The 17,756-nt window shown below is 48.9% G+C and overlaps 1 protein-coding gene across 1 annotated transcript in view; it reads left to right on the plus strand.

Annotated features, from left to right (window-relative positions):
- Lpcat1 (lysophosphatidylcholine acyltransferase 1) overlaps positions 1-16,883 on the plus strand; it is a 43,988-nt gene extending 27,105 nt beyond the window's left edge. Inside the window, exons 6-14 of the mRNA XM_055597925.1 lie at positions 466-524; positions 3,020-3,054; positions 4,229-4,283; positions 6,557-6,639; positions 10,685-10,810; positions 11,202-11,355; positions 11,587-11,685; positions 14,130-14,271; positions 14,799-16,883. Of these exons, the coding sequence (XP_055453900.1) occupies positions 466-524; positions 3,020-3,054; positions 4,229-4,283; positions 6,557-6,639; positions 10,685-10,810; positions 11,202-11,355; positions 11,587-11,685; positions 14,130-14,271; positions 14,799-14,983 (938 nt within the window). The 3' untranslated portion in view covers positions 14,984-16,883. The remainder of the gene's footprint in view (positions 1-465; positions 525-3,019; positions 3,055-4,228; positions 4,284-6,556; positions 6,640-10,684; positions 10,811-11,201; positions 11,356-11,586; positions 11,686-14,129; positions 14,272-14,798) is intronic.
- Positions 16,884-17,756: the final 873 nt, after the last annotated feature.

The following is a 17,756-nucleotide window of genomic DNA, read 5'->3' on the forward strand; positions in this document are numbered from 1 at the left end:
CTGCAGAGGTCTTCCAGCCTGTAGCTTGCTCTCCTGGTCACACATGGGGAAGGGACTAGGCTAGACTGCCCTACCCAAGGCGAGACCGGGTGTACCTCATCCTCCATGGTGATCTACTCCAAATCCAGGTCATGGACAGTGAGTAGGACGAACCAGGTCAACAGAGCAGACCTATGGAAAGAGGTCCTGGTAGTTCTGAGGTCCTGAGGTAGAGACATACAGGAGACCCTCACTTCCTTTCTGCATCTGTGTCCATGTTGGTGCTGAGATGCCAGCAACTCCTCTCTTCATGGGCAATGCAGGAGTAGAAGAGACAGTCCAGGAATCCAAAGACTGTCCTCAATTGACCAGGAAAACTGGCACAGAAAAGCCCAGTCTGCTAAGGCCAGCAAAAGTGCCGCAGCTAGGTCCCACTTTCCCCTGTTTTTTGTTGTCAGCAGTGAGACCCCACACTTTTCTTGGCAGGTGCATTCATTCCTGGAGTTCCTGTCCAACCCGTGGTGCTGCGCTACCCGAACAAATTGGTAAGTGTTCTTCTGTGACAGGAGATGAGGTGGGTTCGGGGTGAATGAACTGGGTAGATGTTTTGGCTGTGCCTGGATTGCCATGTCCCTGTGTCCTTCACTCATGTACAGTAGTTGAGAGAGCAGTTGGTGCCATCACACAGTCTCAGTGCAGAGGGGAAGGACAGGCTCCACAGGTGGAGCCCCAAGTGTAAGCTAGCTCCGTGGTGTGTTTATGACAGTTCTAGAACAGTCTCAGCCTTGGCACACAGAGTTCCACCTTTCATAGGCCCCTGTCCTGACTCATCCCAGCAGTCCTCAGAAGCTCCCAAAGCCTGGCTCACCCTCTGGCAATTTTAAAATCCAGGGCTGCTCACATTCTCGAAGACCGAGCAGTAGGTAAGAAATCTGGTGGCTGTAGAGGTCAGTGTGCCTTTGTTATGCTTCCTTTACCCCAGCTGGAAGTGTCACCAACTGTTTTAAAGTAAGACAGAGCAATTAGGCCCAGAACTCCTGGATGACCTGGAAGGACCCTGGCTCAGAGGAGGGAGGATTTTTCATGAGGGAGGCCTGTTGTATTTTACATTTATTATTTACTATTGATATATATTTCAGTAATGCTGCTGTTAATCCAAAACAGCTGTATAACCAAATCGCCACACAGAGACTGTGATTTATTTAGTTAACCTAGAACACAATGCTGGGCAATAGATACTCCATCCTAAACCTTCAAGCCCTCATGGTTTCTAACATTCAGATTCACCCATTATACTTGCTTTTAGTGATATCTTAGGTCCAGTTCATTTATCCATGGCGTTCCAAGATCTCTCCTCGAGCCTCTGCTCTCCCAGTCTCTGCTCTCTTCTCCCACTCCTCCTGTCCTCTGGGGTCCTCCCCTCTCCCTCCTACTCCTTCCTCTCCATTGCTCAACATTGTGGCTGGTTGTTTTATTTTGGCATGTTTACACACAGTTGAGACTGGTGATGCTTAGAATAATATCACAATTCAATGTCCACATTGAAACCAGAGAATGGGGGAGAGAAATCAGCATTTGAATGAACAAGGGTAAGGTATATACATTCCAAAAGAACATTATACCAACAGAGACCTCAGAGCAAGTTCTGCTGGGTTTTACCACTGGGCCTTTCTCTCAAAGGGCCAGCCCTTTGCATAGATGCCAACTGCAGATTTCCCTTTTGATGTGACTCTTGGAGCAGGTTTTCTTAGGCTTATGAAAGTGGCCAGTCTATGAATATGAGCCCCAGGGCCCTGAGTTGGTGCTGGGCATGTGTAGCATTTCTGGTGGAAATAATAAAGTGGAGGTGGTTACCACAGTGACTTCTCCCTGCCTGTAGCAGTCAGACACCATAACAGCAGAGGGCAGTACAGAAGGTAGCCTCAGCTCACAGTCTACAGTGGCAGGAAAAAAAAAAAAATGTAGGCAGCTCACACACACAGGGTCCAGTCTGCCTGTGTGGAGCCAGGCCTGCGTGCCGAGGCGTGAAGTCACCTGAGGCAAATGGATAAGCAGTGGAGGCCATTTGTACCATCAGTTTATAGAACTAACAGACTGGATGACTCCACTGGGTATTCTGAACCACAGAAGAGTCTATTTCCTGTCAGTTTCCTGAGGAAGGCCCTGCCCTCTGCTGAGAGTCAGAACACCCAGGAATAGAGCAGCCTGCCAGCCTGTGTTGTTGGAGTGAAGTTTCCATTCTGAGTTGATTCTTTAGCTTGGTAAGGGCCCTATTCCTCACTGGTCCCTTAGAACTTTGGTAGCTTGGTTATCAGGGAAGCAGGAAGTTGGCCTATGCTTCTGTTTCTAAGGTTTGTGTGACCTTCTTCAGCCATATAGCTACAGGATGTGCCCCCACTGCCAGAGCTCTGCGCACAGACCCTGCCAGGGGAGCCAAACCAGGGCAGGAAGAATAGATAGAGGATGGCGAAGGAAAGGAAGGAGCCATGTGAGGTGGGCGGTAGCTGTTGCACAGCTCCTGTGGAAATGTTTGGTACAGCTGCTAAGGGTAGTTTCTGAAATCTTTCTTGACATACATAGGGTGAGGCAGCCAGGTTCCTGAGGTGGCAGGGCTCCCCTTTAAAGCCCAGGGTTGACCTGGGAGTAGCATGCCTTGGTAGTCATGGCTAGACACTTGGGATATGGATGCAGCCTTGGAATGAGGCAGCAATGAGATCACATGACCAGGTCTAGGCAGACCTTGTATGAGGTGCCTATGGAAGCATCTTTAGGGGGCAGATAGCAGACACAGCACAGTTGGAGAGAGGGGTAATGGGTAGCAACCCTACTTAGGCCAATATTAGAATTGGCAGCATCAGGGTGTGGTGAAAAAGATGGCCATTTGAGACATTGGGTTGTTCAGAGCCCTGGAACCCAGGGCACAGCTTCCTCTATTCTGCCTGTATTAATGTAGAGGAAAATAATTGAATCTCTGGACTGGGTAAGATTGGCCTTCCTGTGTCTGACTCTACTTTTGACCCACCTGCTTTCTCCCTCCCAGGACACCATCACATGGACGTGGCAAGGACCCGGAGCGTAAGTTGGGCATTGTGTCATCCTGTCTGTCCTCATGCTGCGGATGCACAGTGCGCTGTGACTCGCTGTGCCCTCGTTACTTTTGCAAATGTGAAAACTACTCTTGACAGCAATTAGGGTCAGCCCATTGTGAAAAAGCTAAGTGGTCCCGTGTGGCTATGTACCACTCCTGGATTCTGGGGATGTAAGTTCCTCACACCAGCACCCACAGGAAGGTAACTGAGCCCTTCCCTTACCCACCTAGTACGTGTGGTACTGTCTGCCTGGCAGCACCTGGTGTTTGGGGATGGCAGCTTTTGTGTAGGTAGCGGGACTCAGGTGGTACTAGGTGAGGGAGGCCCTCTAGAGTTGGTGTTCCTAGCCTCCCAGCACAGACACTGGGAATCGGTTGTGCTTTGATTATCAATAAGAGAAACCAAAACTACAGCAGCCATACTTGGGACACTTGGCTGTCAAGGGTGTCCATAATACTGGAGTTGCCATTTGTGTGCAGGGAGGAGGGGCTTGAAGGAGGAGGGGAGGTCAGATATTAGACAGCTCCAGGCCTTCCAGGGTGTCTGGAGCACAGTGCTGGGGAAGTGCCACTGCAGTGATGTTAGACCACCACCTCTGAGACAGGAAGGTAGACTTAGAGGAGTACTTGGAACTGGGTTCCAGGGTCTTGTCCTGGGCTTAGGCTGACATGTTAGGGCAGAAAAAGATTGGCTCAGAATTAAGAGTGACTGACTCTGTGGGAGAGAGGAGAGAATCCCTCAGGGATAGGGCTCCAGGTAGCCCTGCAGTCCCATTCAGGCAAATGAGTAGTGGCAAAAACGCCGAAGATCCAGGACCCCAGAAGTCAGGCAAACAGACAGGCCATGGCATGACTTAAAGCCTGGAAGTCTGTCCAGCCTAGATGAGTGGCTAGTCATCCTGGAGACAAGGAGACAAGGCAGGAGGGAATAACCAAAGACCAAAGTAAATGTTTAATCAAAAAAGTGAAGATCTCTAGTTAATAAAATATTTTTATTTTTTTTTAAACTTTCAACTTTGGAAAGCTCCCCTTCCTCCCATGTTCACTGCCCAGCAGCACCTCCTAAAGGGTTCTAGGCAGAATTTGGAGTCATGCAGCTACATGAACTAGGAGTCTTAACCTTTTAACCATGTTGTAAAATGATTCAATGCTGTTTTTAAGGTTGAAAATCCTGTGGCTCACTCTGTGCCAGTTTCAAAACCACGTGGAAATTGAGGTAAGTGGGCATAGTGTTACGCAGCATGGTGGCTGATGGGTTAGGGGTGGTGTCTGGTCAGGGCCCAGCTCTGTTGTGATTTTTGGGATACTGGGTTCCACTGGGGTCTGAAATTTTGCAGTGTTGGAACAGTATTAGATTTGGGGATGGTGTGAGTACGGTGTCACAATGTTACATGGATACAGTGTGCTATGTCGGGATCTGTGTTTCAGCTTAGCCCCAGTTGTATGAATACAGTGTCAAACACAGTGTAACACTGGTCTGCAGGGATACAGTGTTACAACAGAGTTAACCCAGAGCTTTGTGGCTATGTCCATCACATAATGTTGCACTGAGTCTCTTGTTGACACAGTGTCGTGCTCTGTTACACTGGAATCGGCTTGGCACATCATTAAAATGCTGTTAGCCAAAGCTGTATAGGTTGTTACACAGTATCTAATCTGTGCAGATAATGTTACATATCTGTCCTTGGGTGTCTCTTTATTTGTCTGTGTCCTAGAGGAACTTTATAGTCACTTTTCTTAGTGGCTTCCTGTCCTTTGTGTGGTTTGAATACATTTGGACAGGGTTTTGTTGTTGCTTTAAGATTTGTTCATTTTTATATGTTTGGGTATTTTGCCTGTGTGTGTGTGTGCACATGTGAATGTATTGCCTACAGAGGCCAGAAGAGGGTGTCACATCCTCTAGAACTGGAGTTACAGTTATTCACTGCCATGTGGATTCTGGGAACAGAATCCCAGGTTCTCTGCAAGAGCAACAAGTGCTCTCAACTGCTGAGCCATCTCTTTAGCCCTGGACAGGATTTTTAAAAAAAACTTACAAGGAAACTAAAGCTATCATTCTAAACTAAAGCAACATCATTTAGATGACTATTGCCTAAGAGTATATAAAATTGACACATACATTTTCTCTTTGCCAGCTGGGCAGTTGTGGCACATGCCTTTAATCTCAGCAGTCAGGAGAAAGAGGCAGGCAGCTCTTTGGGTTCTAGGCAGCCTGGTCTACAAGGGCAAGTTCCAGGGCACCCAGGGCTACACAGAGAAACCCTGTCTAAAAAACCAAAACAGAGACATTTTCTTTTTGCCTTCATTATTAATACCATTGCAGCGAGATTTGAATAACTAAATTCATTCTATCTTCATCCTGTTAAGCACTGGTTGTAGAGTATACCTGCCTTCTCAGCTTTCAGCCCCTGGCAGGTTCCTAAGTCCTAAACTCACCCTCTTCGCTAAATTCAACACATCATGTATGTGTGGCCTGTAGAACTTTCTCTGAGTAGAAAGAGTATTGTTTTTGTTTGTTTGTTTCTTAGTTGTTTTTCTTTTAAAAAAAAATTCTGATGGACCTGCACCTGAGACCTATGCACCTTTGTGTTCGGTGAAATCGTCTGCTCATTTCCTGTAAGTACTGCAGAGCCATACAAAATGAGCAGACGGGCTAACGTGGCTCCTACAAAGAGCACAGCCCAGACAGTGTTGGTCCTTCTGCTCTGGATGCTTCCATGGCTCTTCTTAGGAGAGAACAGGATCAGGTCTGAGAAGGAACATGGTCTCATACTGGGACCCCTGTGACTTTGAGCAGACTTATTTCCAGCTGGGTCTCTCATGTTCACATAAGAGAGACTAAGAGTGGCCCTGTAACATGCTGTGCGTGACCTTATTCACATTGCTGGTATACGGTACCAATGTTAATGTGGAAAACATTGTAATTTTAGAAATCTCTAAAATGTAACTGAAAGCTTTTATGTATATTGTGAGAATTGATATGCTTTCAAGATGCTCCGAGAACAGAAATCAGGGATAGTCTTTTGCCATACCTTTCGTGGATGATATAGAGTCAGCTGCATGGACCACTAAGTCATTTAAAATGCTGTATTTATAGCATGATTTATCACATTGATGTAGTAGATGTCAGCTGCCAGGTGGGTTTCAGGTGTAGAAACTGTAGAAGTACCGTTGTGTAATCCTCAACACAAAACTGTCATTGAGGGATGGAGGTATGCAAAAGACTAGGAGCTAGACATTGTGGCCTGGTTAGCAGTGCGCAGCTATAAAGTTTCCAGCTGTGTGTGTGTGTGTGTACGTGCGTGTGTGGGTCTGGATATGTGCAGAACTGACATTGTAGGTGTGAATATGAAAACATGTGGGCATGGGTGGACTGTCCCAGAAGAAGGGTTCTGCCAGTCTTAATGTTGTCACAGTTACCATTTATGGTGGCTCTGGTGGGAACAGTTTCTTGTACTAACAGAGGTAACACAGTTTTCCTGTCCTCAGTTCCTGCCTGTGTATTGCCCTTCTGAGGAGGAGAAGAGGAATCCCGCCCTGTATGCCAGCAATGTACGGCGTGTCATGGCCAAGTGAGTGAGCAGCTGCCAGTGGTGCTGGGGGATGGGTTTGTACAAGAGTGAGCAGGCAGGTTCTGCATATGCTAGCGGGAGAGAGTGTGTGGCCTTGGGTTTGTGTCTTCTACTTTTATCTGATGGTGTTTTGACTTGTTTAACATTTAGGAGATGGTTAATCTTTGCTTTGTTTTGCAAGTTATAAACCTGCCAGTAATCAGCAGCCCTGGCGTGTTTTCTGGGGCGTGCACTGACGTGGGCAGATGTCAGTCCCAGGTCACAGATGTTTTGAGGCTTCACTTTGTCTGTGAACTCTTTGCTGACAGTGTCACTCTTCCTGCTGAAGGAATCATAGTGTTTGTATGTTTAATCTCCTTAGGGTGTCCTGTGCTGCCACCTGACTCTTGTGCACAGTTGAGAGCATAAGTGTTGTTTTCACTCTCTGGTTCCTCCTAGTCTGGACAACAGCCATGTTTCCCACGTGCTGTGCGTCTCTGATTTCTTCCACCGTCTGAGCCCCATCTCCCATACGTATACTAAAATAGACCTTCCAGTATTTCTGATACAAACCAGGCGGTGATTGCACCCCACTGCAGCCCCATGGGGGACAGCCGTGTTGATTCCCCTGAACGGGCCGTGTAAAGTGGAACTGAACTCTAGTCTCTCCACCGGGGGAGTCCCACCCTCAGTCCTGGCACAGACCCAGAGAGGGAGTTCCGGGAGCATCTCTGACTAGGCCCAGCTCAGCTCTCTAATCACTGTTTATAACAGTCTCTTGCCCACATCCCCCTCACCCCTCTAGAAGGGCAGATGCCCAGATTACAGCTCGGTTGCTGCGGTCTCAACCCCGCAGTTCCACGGACAACAGTCTACAGACAACTCTGAACACGTGCTGACTAAAAGAACACTCAAGCCAGGCCAAGGTCTTCTACTGAGATTTGATCTGCTTTGGGGGAGAGATTGGATCTTTTTAGAACTCAGCACATGATTGCCACCATGCTTTACTGCCAGATTATAACACCTACTTCAGTTAGATTTGAAGAGATTCTAAGGAGTTGGTGCAGAGAATGCAATATTCTCTTAAAGTCTCATCCCATCCACCTGGATCTTGAGTATTGTATGACCTGTCCCATGCCCATCCCCGCCTCCTGCTCCAGCCTCATCTGTGGAATAGTCTGCAGTCTACATTCCTGACCCAGATGATCACATGCTTTCTGGTTGCTTGCTTAAGTGACATCACTGGGCAGCACCAGACTTTCACTATCAGAAGCCATTTTCTGTTTTTGCTTCTTTTTTTCTTCTTCTAAAAAAAAAAAAGAGAGAGAGAAAGAACATAAGTAGGGTGGAGTGGGAGATAGGAAGGATCTTGGAGGGGTTGGGAAAAGGGAAAAACACAATCAAAATATAGTGTATGAAAAGAATTTTTCAATAAATTAATATTTTTTGAGATTACAGTAACTTACATCATTTCTTTTTTTTCCCTCCAAACCTTCCCATGTACCCTCCCAAGCCCTAGTCTCTGTCAAACTCATGGCCTTTTTTTCTTTCATTGGTGTGTGTGTGTGTGTGTGTGTGTGTGTGTGTGTGTGTGTGTGTGTGTTGTAAATACATAAATATAACCTGTTTGGTCCTTTTAATGTTACTTCTGTGTACATTTACAGCTATGACCGTTCTGTGTTGAATAACCAGTCAGTGATCTCATCCCTGGGAAGACTGTTTCCCCCATTCTCAGCATTCTCTGGCTGCCAGTTGTTCCTTGTGTGAGGTTGAGGCCTTGTAAGCTTTTCCATCTGTGTTAACATAACTGTCGGTGTCACCCTTCCTTCTTCAGGTCGTGTTGAGGTAGCCATGTTGGCAAGATTTCCGCAAACGTCCTGCAGCCCTGGCTTTTACAGTCTTTCTGCCCCCTCTTCCATGATATTTGATCCTTAGGTGCAGGAATTGTGTTGTAGATGCGTCAGTTGCCGCTGGTCTCCACAACTGTTTTGATCGGCTGTGGTTTTCTGTAATGGGTCTCTGTTGCAAAGAGAAGTTTCTTTGATGAGGGGTAGGAACTACATTTATCTGTGGGTTTAAGGACAAATATTTAGAATGTAGTTTAGGGATCATGCTGGTTTAGTAGAGTGGCAGTTGGAGGTTCTACTCTTAAGATCTATGACTTCAGTAGCCCTTGGTAGTTGGCTAGGTTTCCAGTACCAGACCAGGTTTTCCTCTTGTTAGGCAGGTATTAAATCAATCAGAGAGCTTTTGGTTACTGCCAAGGTATGCATGCCACTCCTGCACCCATGGGGTCACAGTGACAGCTAGTGTTGTGGTTCATCAGCCACATAGCTAGCAGGCCTGATGGTTACTTCCCTCCTCTGGAAGCTTGCAAGTCTGGTACATGAAAGCTAGCTTCAGGAAGGAGGCTGTAAGGTCAGATACAGGTTGGGGGCCACTGTGTGCAAAGGGACTTACTCTCCACTTCTGGGGGCAACCAAGGACAGTAGCAGTGGCCGATAATGTTTTAGCCAATAACTCAAAAAAGTGGAAAGCCCATAATGAATTTTTCTCCATAAAGCAGGTAATGAGTTTTTCTGCATAAATGTGTTTAATAGGGGTGTATGTGTGTGTGGGGGCGGTGTTGTTGTTGTTCGTGAAATCTGACCCAGCTTTTGCAGGCAGTTAAATTCTTAGTGCAGGGCCTTGGCCTCCTGCCATGGTCCTTCAGGATGATTCTGTATAGCTCTTCCAGACCCGTTAGATCTGAGAGTCTGTGCCGTGGTCGTCACAAGCACGCATTGCAACTGTGCAGGCCACAGACATGCATGCTATTAGTGGGGCATGCAGCTGCAGGAGCAGGCAGCTGCAGGTCTGGCAGCCTGTGTGCCAAGAAAGGGAAGTTTGAGATAGCCATCAAGCACAAGTGCCAGTTGTGAGCTGTGACTCCTGCGGGTCTGAGCACTCTGCAAAGCCACGCCTGGGGACTCAGCGCTCACCACTACTTCTCTTGGGGACTCGGCACTCAGCACCGGCACCCAGGGCTCCAGTCAGGGCTTCTGCTAGCCACAGCTTATTTCCTCTTTTCCAGGGTTCACGTACACGTCTCATCCTGGCTGGCTCTGGGGAGCATTCCAGATGCAGGGCTGTCAGTTCCTGTTTGGGGCTTTTCTGTGGTTCCCTCCAAGTTTTCATTGGCAGACCCTGGGAGGGACCAGCTTCCCGGAGGGAACGGTGGCATTTCCTGCGTGTCTGTGTCCAGCTCAGGAGTAACCCTGGGACCCTGTCCTGGACAGGACCCCTCTCAGCTCCCCCCCACCCCCAGGTTCCTTGAGATTCTGTGGGAAAACATGCCGTGTTACCACAGCCCTGAGCCTCTGCTGGATGCCAGCCCTCGACTCTAGTGGGATCCAGAGAGGGTCTGATGGCTTGCAGCACATGGCGAACCAGAGTTGAGAGGACCTTCCTGCTCACATGAGTGCTTGGAGTGTGCACTTCTGGAGTGGTTTTGCAGGCATCCCATTGGTTTTCTGAGCATTGCCAGCCTGTGTGCTCACTGCCTGTGTGACGCGGAAGAACTCTGTTCTCCGATGTGCGTGTTCTTGGGAAGTGACAGCCACTCTTATTTTGGCTTCCATCTGTGTTCATAGGAATTTCCTGTCTTGGTATATAACTTAAAATAATGTTTTATGTGGCTAAAATATTAGCTCACTGAGGCCTTAGCAAAGGCCTGGCCTGCGCACGGGTAAACCAGTTCCTGTCTAGTCCCAGGAGGGAGGATACACCCATCATTGGTCTCAGACGTGGGTTCGTGATTATGCTCAGCACCTTCCCCTCCTGGGAGGCCCATGTTGACCTGGTACCTGAGAGCCTGGGTACTGGGGTGTCCTGTAATCAGTGTCTGTGGTGACCTCTGGGCTTTCCTCTTGGCATGAGCTGGTCTATTAGACTGAGTGCTCCCCTGCAGGCCACCAGGAACTGGCTACCCTGGCTGCCCTTGGACACTCATTCCCTTGCAGCTCTGTCACTGCAGGATGAGGAGCAGTGGCCTGTCAGGGTTGGTGAAAGGATCCCTCTCTTGCAGGGCCCTGGGTGTCTCAGTAACTGACTACACATTTGAGGACTGCCAGCTGGCTCTGGCAGAAGGACAGCTTCGCTTGCCTGCTGACACCTGCCTGCTAGAGTTTGCCAGACTTGTGAGGGGACTTGGGTGAGTTGCCTGTGGCTCTCCTGCATTCACTAGAACCCAGTGGTGCCGACGCTGCAGGGGACCGGTCAGGAAATCCTTTCTCCGCTTACGTTGGGTTTCAGATGTCATCAGCAGTCCGCAAGAAGAACCTTAAAAACCTTGTTGCTGGACACCAGCTGTGTGTATGGGTGCTGCCCCTGTACACCATCCTGGGAATATACCCAGGGGACAAACAGACACGGAGACAAAATCCTGGCCTTCTGTGAACTGAGGATGTGCCGTGCTCAGAAACTAACCTGCTGCTTGTTAAGAAATGTTTAAAATATTTTGATGGGTCTTCAGACTTCACAGTAAGTCCCTTGCTTTAGTTTCTGTGCTATGATTTTATCAGTAAATCTCATTCTTTATTTAGACTAAAGCCAGAAAACCTTGAAAAAGATCTAGACAGATACTCAGAGAGCGCAAGGGTGAAGAGGGGAGAGAAGATCGGGCTTCCAGAGTTTGCGGCCTACTTGGAAGTCCCTGTCTCAGATGCGCTGGAAGACATGTTCTCACTGTTTGACGAGGTGGGTCCACTGGGGAGAAGTCATTCTCGGGGGGAGGGAGGGCCTCTCGGAGATGCTGGCCAACCTGTTCACTTTCTGGCAAAGCTTCACGTTCGAGAAGCATGCCTGGGAATCACAGTTTTCATGTATGTAGATATTACCAAGTCAGGCTGGGATGAGTGAGCTAGCTAGAAGGTCCCTTGTGACAGGCAGGCAAACATGCCACCGTCCGGATGTGTGTCTCTTTTGCAGAGCGGTGGTGGTGAGATAGATCTTCGTGAATATGTGGTCGCCTTGTCCGTGGTGTGCAGGCCATCCCAGACCCTGGCCACCATGCAGCTGGCATTCAAGGCAAGTGGATTCTTGGACTGGGCTTTATGTCAGTTATTACTCTTCTTACCGCAGACACAAACACCTGGCAGAACCATCCTGAAGGAGGGCAGGTTTATTTGAGGGACATGGTTTGAAGAGATACAGACATAGTGGGGAGGTCATGAAGGCTGGGCTGTAAAGTGGCTGGTTATGCTGCACTAGGGATTAGAAACCAAGATGTGAATGCCGAAGTTCATCGGGCTTCTTGCTTTTTCCCTGTATACTCAGTCCTGGAAGCCCAGCCTGTGGGGTGGCATCATTCCGCTCAAGATGTCTCCCTCCATCAAACCTCTCTGGAAGCACTGTTATAGGCATGCCCAGACGTGTCCCCTAGCCTGCATCTCCAAACTTGAAAATCTCCCACTTAGAAGTTCCAAAGGCCTAAGAACTGCTGGCATTGTTCTATATTCATTACCTTTGTCATGGCTGTAACCAAATACCTAACAAGAAGCCACTTGAGGGACTGGAGGGACAGCTCAGCAGTTAAGAGCTCTTGCTGCTCTTGCACAGGACCTGAGTTCAGTTCCCAGCACCCATGTCAGATGGCTCACAGCCACACCATGAGTCTGTCTTCAGCCTCTGTGGGTACCTGCTTGTTCATGGTGCCCATACATACATACAGACACATGAACAAGCCTTAAGCCACTTAGGGGAGGAAGGATTTGTTTTGGTTTATAGTTTAAGGGACGACTGTCCAGCATGGCAGAGGAAGTATGGCAACAGGGGTGTGAGGCAGTTGTAGCCACAGCCAGAAAACAGCTAGAGGAACGCTGGTGCCCAGCCAACCACATTCTGCTTTCTCTCCTTTCACTCTGTTTGAAACCACAGCTCATGGGATGGTGCCACCCCCATCCAGACTGGGTGTTTCCTTCTTAGTCAAGATGATTCGAGAGAAAACCCTCACAGAAATGCTGAGAGGTATCAGGAAGCCCTCATCTCTCACGACCTCCAAAAGCTCCCTTTCCTTCTTGTCTGGTGTACCATTCCACAGCAGTGCTAGGAAGTGTCCTCAGTTGTCCAGGTAGCTTATGTGGGTCACTCCAAGAGAGTTAACACTTGCTGGCTGGTTGGGGAAGCCTGAGCCTCCTGTGTCTGCACTGTGTTCTGTTCTGGTGGACTCTAAAGTCATCAGTTAGGGTGTTGAGCAGCACTCAGCAGCCTTGGCAACACAAGCAGCAGAAGGTGGAGTGCAAGCCTCTCACAGCTGCTAGAAGGGTAAGCGTGGCTGGCAACTGAGCACCCTGGTAGTCATGCTGGGGCCATATTGCCACTGTGATAGGACGGCAGACATGTGTTCACTGTTCCTACGGATGGCCAGGCCCCATTGCACCTCATTCCCTGGGCCAGCTGTCACCTCTCGGACCTCGGCAGGCTCCACCTGCACCTGTACCTTCCCAGGCCACTGTTAACAGCAAGGCCCCTGTCCTTACCTGCTGTCCCCAAGACATATGGCCCTGGGAACAGCAAACCAGAGTGACGGTGACAGGGTTTTGGTGGAATGTTCCATAATAAGGATGGGTGTTCCATGACTTTCTGGGAAGACACGTCTCTTCACCCAGTCTAAGAGACAGACCAGGGAAAGATTTCGGCAAGCCCAGCTTGGCAAGTAAATGACTTCATTAGGTTCCTCGTGCAGCACTGCAGCAGTCTGTGATGGGACATGGATGCCTTTCTTCACACCACACTTAGGGCCAAATGTCAATATGTAAAACAGCTTGGTGGCTGTGAGTAGGACCCGAGGGACATGTGTACTCCTGGAGGTGAAATCAGAAACATGGTCCTGCCCCTTTGGGGTCTCTTCCTGTTTTCCATGTTAGTATCACCCCTGCAGGAAACTTCCAGGTAGGGGTTTCGGAAACACCTGGTGCATGGGAAAATGGGAAGAGAAACGCACAGGCCCGTGTTCATGTCTCCCACAGCATAGGAAAATGGAAAGGAAAACTCACAGGCATGTCTTCTGTAGCCCCTACTGTTCACTTTCTCACACTGTCACTTGGTCACCAGAAGATGCTGCAGTTTATCTCTTGACCACTAGGTGGCAGAGAAGGCACACTGTTCTGCTTTTCTGGTTCTTGCTCTGAGAGCCTGGCCACTTCGTTCTGGCGTACTGAGCCCTTCTGCCACTCCTGCTTAAGCTAAGTCTCAGCTCTATCTCACTCTGCTTGTTGCTTTGCTCCCGCAGTTAACACAGCCTCCAAGTCTCAACCAGGATGTGTTTGTGCAGTGCCCATAAGGGACTTGCAGAGGCCTGTGGAGACAGGCACATCTCTGCCAGGGCCTTACCATCTACTTGTAGTCATCACCTGCTCAAGGGTGCCAGCTGCTTTGACAAGGTGGGGCCAGGACCACTGGGGAAAATGTACCAGGCCTAGCCAACACCAGAAGGAGGTTCCCCCAGGGTAACTCTTCACTGTCCCTTGCAGATGTATGGATCACCTGCAGATGGCAGCATCGATGAGGCCGACCTGTCCTGCATCCTCAAGACCGCACTGGGTGTATCAGAATTAAGAGTGACTGACTTGTTCCAGGCTATCGACCAGGAGGAGAAGGGGAGAGTCACATTTGGTAAGTGAAGCAGAATGGTGTCACCCCCAAGCAGGGATAGGATGTAGGGGCGCTCCAGCCCAGGTATGCAAGGAAGCATAGCCTCAGGGACCTGGGCGCATGATGGAGCCCCTCAGCCACCCCCACACACCAAGCTGCTCCCTCCCCTCACATAGCACTAGATCCCCCTGAAGAAGGTCCTTCCGAAACCCAGCAAGATATGGTGATCATGGATCCAGTTTCTTCCTGTGATTTAGAAGCAAACTGGAAGCTTTGAGCCCACGGCAGGCAGAAACTATAGGGGCTTCTGATCTATGCACCCTGTAGCGGAGGACACCCGCCCCAGCCCCATTAGCTGCTGTCCCGCAGGCTTCAGTTACAACACCAGCACCTACAGCCCCACCCTTAGGCCCTGGCCTGAAGAATGTCTGGTCATTGGACCCGTGTTGGGGTGGTAACTTTTCTTGCCACATTCATCTTTCTAGAGGGTCTCTGACCAGTGACGGGTAATGGGGCTCTCTCAATAATCAGCTTCCTTGTCTTCTCAGATGACTTCCGTGGGTTTGCAGAGGTGTGCCCTGACTTCGCAGAGGACTATTTGTACCCCGATCAGACACATCTTGACAGTTGTGCACAGACATCTCCAGCACCAACTCCCAATGGCTTCTGTATTGACTTCAGCCCTGAAAACTCAGACTTTGGGAGAAGGAATTTTTGTAAGAAAGTGGACTAGAATGGAAGATTCTGGAGGGACGAAGTGCCCCCCACGTCACCGCCTGCCTGCAGTGGCCTGGGGCCTGCTTGTGTGTTGCGCCATCTGCGTTTCTGTCTTCTCATGTCTACAGACGTGAGGTGCAGAGGATTTGCCCTGTCTTTTGTTTTCTGTCAGGTCTGTCTAGGGCCCAGCCGGGCATCTGCAGGGAAGCTGCGTGTGTGCCCATATGCCCATTGCGGCAGGCGGGCAGGCAGGTGGGGGCTCAGGCCGCCCTGTGGGGCAGGACTCCACAGGCGGGGTGGGCACAGGTCTGGCTGTGGCTCACCTGGGATGTACTGGTCCCGAGCTTGTGCCAGGCTTTCCCTTCTTTGTCTGTCTGTGCCGTGTGCGCAGTGCGGGGCCTCTGCATACACTGCACACACCTACCCTGGAATATTCACCTCGCCCCGACACCTCTCACTCAACGTGCTGGGGCACCATCCGATTCTAAGTGTTTCTGTGTCTGTGCAGGAGCTCGTGACTATTTTATAAACCTTAGGTACTTTGGAAAACATTCAACATTTTTTAAAAAAGAAAAAAAAGAAAAATTTGGTTTTCTACTTCATTTTTTGTGTTAACATGAGGATATTTATTTCCAAGCTTGTTTTTGGTAGTCTCTAAGACTGTCTCTGGTGGCCACAGTAAAAAGGGCCTCTCTGTCCTCTTCCCACTTAGGTCATGGGATGTTTAACCATGAAGACTGGCCCAGAATTTTTTCCTGCATTCTTTAAGCCTTCCTGAATACCCCCATTAGTTTTTTTTTTTTGTTTTTTTTTGGGGGGGGTTTGTTTTTTGTTTTGTTTTTTTGGTTTGTTTGTTTTGTTTTGATGAACGTTGCCAGTTTGGTGTTTCAGTTTCACTATAACAAAATCTACTTCATGTAACTAGTGAAAGCACTGAATGTGGGTAAAGAACCAGGCGGGGGAAGAGACCGGAAGGCATTGCCTCGTCCTTATCCTGCCAGTCTAACTCTCCGAGCAGACACACAGATGTCCGGGGGCACTGCCCGAAGCCCACCACCCCCTCTTTGCACCAGTAACCATGGTGACTTGGGAACAGCAGCCACCCTCTGAGCACAGGTGGCCTTTTTCTGTGAAGGTGACAGCTGCAGGGGACAGGCCACACAACTGTGCCCCACCCCACATGAAGTCAGGAAGGAACAGCGTCCATGATGCCTTTGGCATTACCTGGTTTCATCTTTTCTTTCTTTTTTTTAATGACAAACTCATCCTTCAAGCACAGGGAGTGGAGATTTACTTTGTTTCCTCAGCAAGGTTGCTTTGCAATTTTGTTTCTTACTCCTAAATTAAATTTTACAAAAAATGACCACCAGGCTAGTAAGTGCAGGAACAGGTGTTTTCTAACTTTCTCAGAGAGAGTGTTACTGTGTGCTTTTTCCCAGGAGAAATCCATAGACAGAACCTCTCAACCTCAGTCACACAGCACCACACTGCCGCAGGAAGGGCAGGGAGACTGGTTTCTGGGCTCTTAGCTTCTTAGGTATGAATGAAATGTGAATACAGACTTTGTAGCTAACGGGTTGGTTTTTATAACTGTAGAGTACAACGTTTTAGATGAGAAAAGCCACCAAAAGGCCAATGAAGGAGACTCCTGGACTAAGATGTCCCGAGGCTGGGTTCTGCCCTGCCAATCTGCAGGTGATGGATTCCTGTGGAATGCCCCTGGGCATGTGGAGGGAATCCTGAGCAGACCTGGGACGGATGTCCATTCTCCTGATTACTCTTGCTAGTAACCTCAGCCCGCGCATCAGAACTGTGAATGTACATAGCAGGCAGGGGAAGGCGCAGGGCCCACCCTGCCTGCAGTCTCCTTTGGGGTGCGGTCTCCAGGTTTCCAGTGGAATAAACGCAGCACAATGCAAACATTTGACAGGCTTGAGTGTGTTTTGTTAAGTGCCCCGCTTAGCAGAAACACAACAGATGTTTCTTAGCTTGGTAGGAAAGGCTGTCGAGAAGTGTTCATCTTTTAGGCTTGGAAAGTGCCACAGCTATGTGGAGAAGCTCTCCTGGACATGTTGGAGCTTGAAGCTGCACTGTCACCCACATGACACACATACGGTCCTGGAGTTTTTCTGTGTGATACATGTCTAACTCCAAGCACATTTGTTAGCAGAGCCACCTCATGAAACCAGTATAAAAGATGGAGAAGTAAAAAACAGCCGAAGAATTACACCCTCAAAAGGGTGTGCTGGGTAAATGCTTGCCATAGAAGCCTGAGGACTGGAGTCTCCAGAACCCACAAAAGATGAAAAGCCATGTGCGGTAAATGAGCTTATAACTCTAGTGCTGGGCAAGTGGCGAGGTCCCTGAGGCTCGCTGGCCAGCCAGCTGAGGCTATTAGTGAAGTCAGGGTCAGTGAGAGACTGTATGAGAAAGCAGGCTAGTGGGCGCCCAAGGAGTAAGAACATGGGTGGTATCAAGATACACAAGCACACACATGTATATGAAAATTAAAATGATGTAGCAGTTAGCTTCAAGGAATAAATGACACTGATGTTTACCGAAACAGTGGGACTCCGATATATATGGTCTGACCTCATGTAGTAAAATATGTCCTAACCCGATAGAAGGTTTATTTACACTATGTGTTCTAAGATTTCGTTTTACCGCTTTTAATTATGTGTGTGCACATAATTAAATGCAGATACAGATGCCCTTGCAGGTCAGGTCAAAGGTGTCAGATACCTACAGCTGAAGTGTGCAGGTAGCTGTGAGCTGCCCATGCGGTGCTG

Source organism: Psammomys obesus, unplaced genomic scaffold (genome assembly GCF_907164565.1).
Source record: "Psammomys obesus unplaced genomic scaffold, mPsaObe1.curated_primary_1811, whole genome shotgun sequence".
NCBI lineage: Eukaryota > Metazoa > Chordata > Mammalia > Rodentia > Muridae > Psammomys > Psammomys obesus.